The sequence below is a fragment of the Acanthisitta chloris genome, unplaced genomic scaffold (genome assembly GCF_000695815.1).
Source record: "Acanthisitta chloris isolate BGI_N310 unplaced genomic scaffold, ASM69581v1 scaffold11331, whole genome shotgun sequence".
Taxonomy (NCBI): Eukaryota; Metazoa; Chordata; class Aves; order Passeriformes; family Acanthisittidae; genus Acanthisitta; species Acanthisitta chloris.
Genome location: NW_008657671.1, coordinates 1,516 through 8,243, shown reverse-complemented (window position 1 = coordinate 8,243; position 6,728 = coordinate 1,516). Strand labels below are relative to the sequence as shown.

At 39.8% G+C, this 6,728-nt stretch overlaps 1 protein-coding gene across 1 annotated transcript in view; it reads right to left on the bottom strand.

Annotated features, from left to right (window-relative positions):
• RBM46 (RNA binding motif protein 46) overlaps positions 1 to 6,324 on the bottom strand; it is a gene marked incomplete at its 5' end in the record, with an annotated part of 11,963 nt that extends 5,639 nt beyond the window's left edge. The window contains 2 exon segments of the mRNA XM_009084819.1: positions 3,837 to 4,619; positions 5,857 to 6,324. Of these exon segments, the coding sequence (XP_009083067.1) occupies positions 3,837 to 4,619; positions 5,857 to 6,324 (1,251 nt within the window).
• Positions 6,325 to 6,728: the final 404 nt, after the last annotated feature.

Genomic DNA, 6,728 nt, shown 5'->3' with positions numbered 1-6,728 from the left:
AATGTAAGCAAGAAGAAATAGCTTGTTTACATTTCAGTCATGCACTGAGAAAAAAAAAAGGCAATATAGTCAAGCCTGAAATAAGCCTGCTATAAATGCATCCAAAAGAGAAATCTCACCACAACCTACATATCAAGAGACTTCCAAAACAAGCACTATGTAGCAGTATGAGTAAGAAAAGGATGGTAACACTATTTTAGTAGTTTGCTATCAGCTATAGCTTTTCCAATTCACCTAAACTAGAACAAATGAGGAAAAAAAAAGCGAACAAAAAAAACCACACCAAAAAAGAACTCAAAACCACAGAAATGGGAAAGGAAAAAAAAAGGGAGGAATAGAAGGGAGCAGAAAAGCCTTTTTCCCTGAAAATTTGGTTTCACTTGTGGATGCAGCCCTAGGCCCTCTACGCATGCACAGCTAATCCAAAAGGCATTATTTACTATACTGGACGATGTCTTTATGTTTCTATCCAGAGCTGCACTATACAGGATCACCAAGCCTGATGCTTCCAGACACACCCTGGCATAACAATAAATGGAAATAACAGTAATTGAAGTCCAACCTGTTTTAAGTTCCTAGAGGTAAGAAACTTGGTGAAGACCTTGTCTACCATCACTTGAAAAAACAAAACACTCAAAACCTTTGGTATTGCCCCAATTCTGAAGGAAGGAAAAAAAAAAAGTTGAAAAAAAGAACTCCAAAAACTTTTCAACACACTTAGACAAGACACTGGTTTGCAGTATCTGAACAAGCCTATCATCTCCAACATAATTCTTCACTGAAAGAATTTGAAAGAAGGAAGAATCAGGGAAAGGGCACAGAGGAGACAGAAAAGGTCTAAGACAAGGGGAGATGGGCAGAGGAGACAGGCAGAGGAGATCAAAGGCAGGCCATGAATGAAGGACAGAGCAGGGCAAACACAAGAAGATATGCTCAAAGATGGGCAGAGAGAGGAAAAACAGAAGGGCAGAGAAGAAAAAAAAAAGAGCAGAAGAGTAGGGCAGAGGAGAAGTAAGGGCAAAGGAGAAATAAAATCCGAGAAGGTCAAAGAAGGGCAGAGAAGACTAGCAGAGAAGGGTGGAAAAGGGCAACACAGGCAGGGCAGGTTGAAGAAAGTGAAGGAGCACAGAAACCAGCAGGCAAAAAGCAGCTAGAATGGAAGAGAGAAAGGCAGAGAAGATGGGTGAAGAAGAAGGGTAAAGACAGACAGGCAAGAGAGCGGAATGAGCAAGGGCAAACAAGGGCCAGAAGGGAAGATGGGCAGAAAACAAGGTCAAAGGGAAAGGGAGTCAGCAGAGCAGAAGAAGAGCAAAAAAGGTCAAAAAAATCAGCTGAGAAGATGGGATGAGAAGACAGGCAGATAAAGAAGGCAAAGTACAAATGTGGAGGACAGTGGAGGGAAGGAGGGAGGTGAAGAGATGCGAAGAGAGGTGGAGTAGAGACCAGTGGAAAGGGCAAAGACTGGCAAGGATAGGCAGAGAAGGGCAAAGACTGGTGGTCAGAGAAGGAAGGCCCCTACAAAAAAGGGATGAAGAGGGGACAGAAAATGGCAGAGAAGAGCACAGAAGGTCAAAGAAGAGCAGTAAACACTGAAGAAGGACAGAAAATGGGGAAAGACAGGGTAAGTAGGTCAGACCAGATAAAAGAAGGTGAAGGGCAGAGATGAGAGGTGAAGGGCAAAGAAAAAGGGCAAAGGAGAAAGGCAGAAAAGGCTGAAGAAAGGCAGAGACTGGCAATGTCAGGCAGAGCAGGGTGGGCAGAGAAAGTCAAAGAATAAGAGGGATAAGAAGGGGGGACAGGGAAGAGGCAAAGAAGGAGGGAAAAGGGGAGATAGGGAAAAGGCAAAGAAGTGGGGACAGGAAAGGGCCAAAGAAGTGGAGATGGCAAAGGGAAGGGAGGCAAAAGGGGGAACAGGGAAGGGAGGAACAGGGATGGGGCAGGGCCAAAGAAGTGGAGATAGAGAAGGGCCAGAGAAGTGGAGACAGAAAAAGTGGATAGGGAAGTGGAAAAGAAAGGGGATAGGGAAGTGGCAAAATGAGGGACAGCAAAGGGGCAAAGAAGGATGGATGGATAGGGAAAAGGGGGATAGGAGAGAGGCCATCATGGAGGGGCAAGGCAAGGAAAACAAATGTCTAGCTCTAGAATTCATTAGAAACATCTTTTTGTAATGACAGAAAATTTTGCTGTTGAAAAAAAGTCTAGTGAGCATTCCTTTCATGATACAGCATTGACTGATCTAGTCATGCTGTAAGAAACCATGCAAGAAATACACAAAAACTTTACTCAGCAGACAAAAGAAATTATATGATGGTTCACAATACTTGCAAAACTATAAAGATCAGTCCTATCTCATCTTCCAATATTACAAAATGTAAAGGGCAGAAAAAGAGCTAAGAAGGGAAACTGTTAAAAAGAAAACTGGAATATACAAAGCTTTGCCTGAGAGTGATTTTTCAAACCATTATGGTATGGCTCTGTAGAAGCCTTCAAATCTGAGTAACAAAGAGAAAATTCTGATTTAAGCACGAAATTTGATCAGATTATGACAATTACTGATGAAACAACCTGGCACTAGAAAATAGTTCTGCATTCTCAATGGTGCATAGCATGTTCTGACGAATGGTGGGCAGGAACCAGATGGCAAATGTTTTATATTTTGTATTATTTATGCATTTTACTTTATAGAGCAACAGGGATACCACTGTCAGAACTGCAGTGATCTGTCTTGTTAGCTATGAAAAGACTAGATTTTAACAAAGCTTTTTATAATATAAAACCTTCCCTTTTCTAGTAGTTGCTAGTAGTAGTTTCTATTTTAAAAAACAGAATACATAAAAATGAAAATGCTAGAATGTAGACAGACTTTCAAACAAATTTTCAGCACTATAATCATCACACAGATGGCTCTATACCTAAGTCACTTAGATGTGACTTAGAGAGCTACATCACTTATGGGAAAGGACCTAGGGGTCCTGGTGGACAAGATGTCCATGAGCCAGCAATGTGTCCTTGTGGCCAAGGTGGCAAATGGAATCTCAGGATGTATTACGAAGAGTACTGTCAGCAGGTCGAGGGAGGTGATCCTGCCCCTCTGCTCAGTGCTGATGAGGCCACAACTGGCTCCTTGGTACAAGAGAGACATGGAGCTCCTGGAGCAGGTCCAGCAGAGGGCAACAAAGATGATTAAGAGACCGGAGCATCTCTCATATGAGGAATGGCTGAGGGAGCTGGGCCTGTTCAGCCTTAAGAACATACAACTGAGAGAGGACCTCATCAATGTATCTAAAGGGAAGGTGCCAAGAAGATGGAGGCAGGCTCTTCTTGGGCATGCCAAGCATTAAAACAAGAGATAACAGGCAGAAACTGATGCACAGGAGGTTCCACCTGAATATGAGGAAAAACATCTTTTCTGTGTGAGTAGCTGCACACTGGGACAGATGGCCCAGAGAAGTAGTGGATTCTCCCTCACCGGATATTAAAGAACCATCCTATCCCATGTGCTCCAGATGACTCTGCTTGAGCAGGGAGGTTGGACCAGATGACCCACTGTGATCCCTTCTAACCTGACCCATTCTGTCATTCTATGTCACCTAGTTCTTCCTTACACATCATTACAGTAGATAACAAAGTGAAAATGACCTTGGCATTGGACTGTTTAGATATTTACAGTGTTTCTTCAGTGCTCTCATCTGATGGTCCAAACTCAGCTGACTATACAAGAAACAATTCTTCTGTAGACTTTATATAAAAATACACACACACACCCCAAGATACATACTATTTAAAACTTTCCTAGTTTCAGTTCTTCAGCACTAATTGAACATGTTTATGCTTACCTAGATGTAAAAGTGTGAATTGTGCTGCCAATTCCTTTGCATCTTCTACTGTTGTACAGAGTTTTTCTGGCATGAAATAACTCTGGGAATCATCTCCAATACCAGAAATGAACACCTTGCACACCAAGAGTATTTTCCCATCCTGACCTGTGGCTGAATACAGGCAGTATTCTGGTGGTGCCCAGCTATTTTTATAGCAAAAATAATCCAGATGCATTACTGCAGAACTGAAGTGATTCATCTTTAAAGAATACATGCTAATTGGAGTAAGCTTTATGCCTGGAAAAAGGGGGTATGTACATCTTTCAACTTCAGGGAGGCCTGGACTGTGCTGACCATTAAGACAACCTGAAAGACTTGCTGGTTTCCCCAAGGATTTTTGAGTACCATCTTCTTTGTTAGGAAACCCTAAGAGATTCTCAGAATTGGCACTTATCTGCCCATTAAAATGTTGCTTCCAAGTACTTTCTTTGTTAACTGGCTTTGCCAGTGTTACCTCAATACTGGCTCCATCAATGCACTTTCCATTCATTACAGACATAGCAGCAATTGCATCTTCTCGGTGGAAAAAATGAACAAAAGCATAATCTCTCAACTTCTTTACACGTTCAACTGCTCCTGGCTTGAACTTGTTGAATTCAGCTTTAATCTTGTCCTCTGTAGTAGATATCATTAAATTTCTTACATACAATACTTTAACTCTCTGCATAGTTTCTTCATCAACTACTTTCTCAGGATCTGCCCAGTCTACTTGAAGAGTATGACCCCAGGGCTGGAAAGTTCCTACAGCAAAGAAACATGGCATAAGTAAGAAACAGGCAAAGGAAAACAGGATCATTCTTAACAACTACATCTACAAAAAGCAAACATGATATACATCGCATGAAACTGACGTTCATTTCCTGCATCTGCTTTAGCAACTTGAAATTGTTAAAGTAAATGAGACTCTGCAAAAATGCAAAGTGTTCTATTGGTACCATTTGGATTCATTAAGCACCATGAGCTATCAAAACAGACTTTGTGATATGCATATGCACACATACACAAATAGACCATAAGTAACATATTTTACTAGCCAGCAAACACAGCCTCTTCAATAGTGTTACCACTTTAAAAAGGTCAGCACCTGAAAAAAAAGTCACCTAAATGTGTATCAGTAGCTCAAGCTTAATTCTTTGATCTGTCTGGTTTGGATCTGAATTTAGTTCAGCTACCATTTGTATACTAGGCTCTTAATGTTTTATTACTTGAGTTGGCTTGTGTAAGTAGTTTATTTTGGTTCAAGACTTCATTTTCTCACGACCTGAATAATATTTTGCATATACAGATGTAAGTTTCACACTGCAAAGTATGAATTTAATCCTTTTTTTCTTAACACATCAGGTTTTTTGCATCTCTTATTCATGAAAAGTTGCCACACAATCCATTCATAATATCTGAATGAACAGAATGAACAGACAATTTTAATGAAATGAGCACAATACGTTTTTATTATTTTCTGCATATCTTATACTGCAAAACATATGTAATAAACAACTGCTGGTGAACAAACACATCTTATTTTTCTCACCATATTCATTACAGTTTCAAAGCTCTGAAGTTCAGTAAATAATATTTTTCATGACACCCAAAGAAAACAAGGGACACATTCAAAACATTATACTTTCTAAGCTCAGTTTTAAGAGAATGTGTGTGCAGGGACTAGTGCATGTAAATGAAAACTGGATGTATGGTCACACAAATACACATCTGCAGAAATTACAGTATCTTGTGTTTATAAAACAGAACTGGTTTTCGATTGTCAGAACTGCTTAAATTTCAGCTTCTTAAAGTAAAAAAAAGCCAAACAAAACTAAAAACAGAAAATCCTCCTTAACCAAAAGGAGTTTTGCAACTAGAGTTTTGTAACTCTCAAAACATCTTAAAGAACGGAAGAAAGGGATGATCCATCACTCTATGGCCCACAATATGGAGACAGATACTCCCCATAAAAGCACAGTTTAATTACAAACAGTTTTACCTGGGAGTAGTCGCCTTCTAGCCATTGCAGCTGCTCTGTGAGATTCATATTCTACAAAAGCAAAGCCACGATTTTTAGTTTTGTCTGTGGCATTTGGATAAACAATGACATCCACCACTCCTTCTGTAACCTTCTTCATTTCATTCAGTATTTCTTCTTTCTTCTTATCTTTAGGAATTGCTCCAATAAACAGTCTGCAGTTGTCTAAGCTTACGCAGACACCAATAAATTTCCCAGGACGAATTTCATAGTTATTAAGAACCTTGATGGCTAGTTGGGCTTCCTCTTTCGTGGTGTACATCACAAAAGCATAGCCTCGATTCTCACCACTGAAATCCATCATCAGTCTGAGCTCATATATCTTCCCAGCTCTCTCAAAAACAGGAACCAATTCATCTTCATACATATCACGAGGAATCTTACCCACAAAAACTTCACATCCACGTGGTGGTGGAGGGCCTTCCCAACCTTAAAATAAAATGCCCAACAGCAATGTTAGTACAAATGACACATGCACACACTTCCCTGCACCTCACTTGAAGCGGGGAGTTATCCATTTATTTTTAGTCTCAATTTAAAACCAGCACATGCTCATCCATTTTTTCTTATTTTTGTTATGTCTAAATAAAAAAATGCCAGAAGCCCACAACTTGTATTTCTTTTCATTCCATCTTCTGGGTTTTTTTCCAATGGAATCTGCATAACAACACAATGAACCTAGCATTATTTAAAATGCTGATAGGTTTGCTAAGAGTTTACACTTCAATCATTTTGTGCTCCTTAAAATTTTATGGCAGTTATTAATAAAACTGATACAGATCACTAAGACAGAACTTAAGTTGCATTTTCTACTATAACATTTGAAAGTTGCA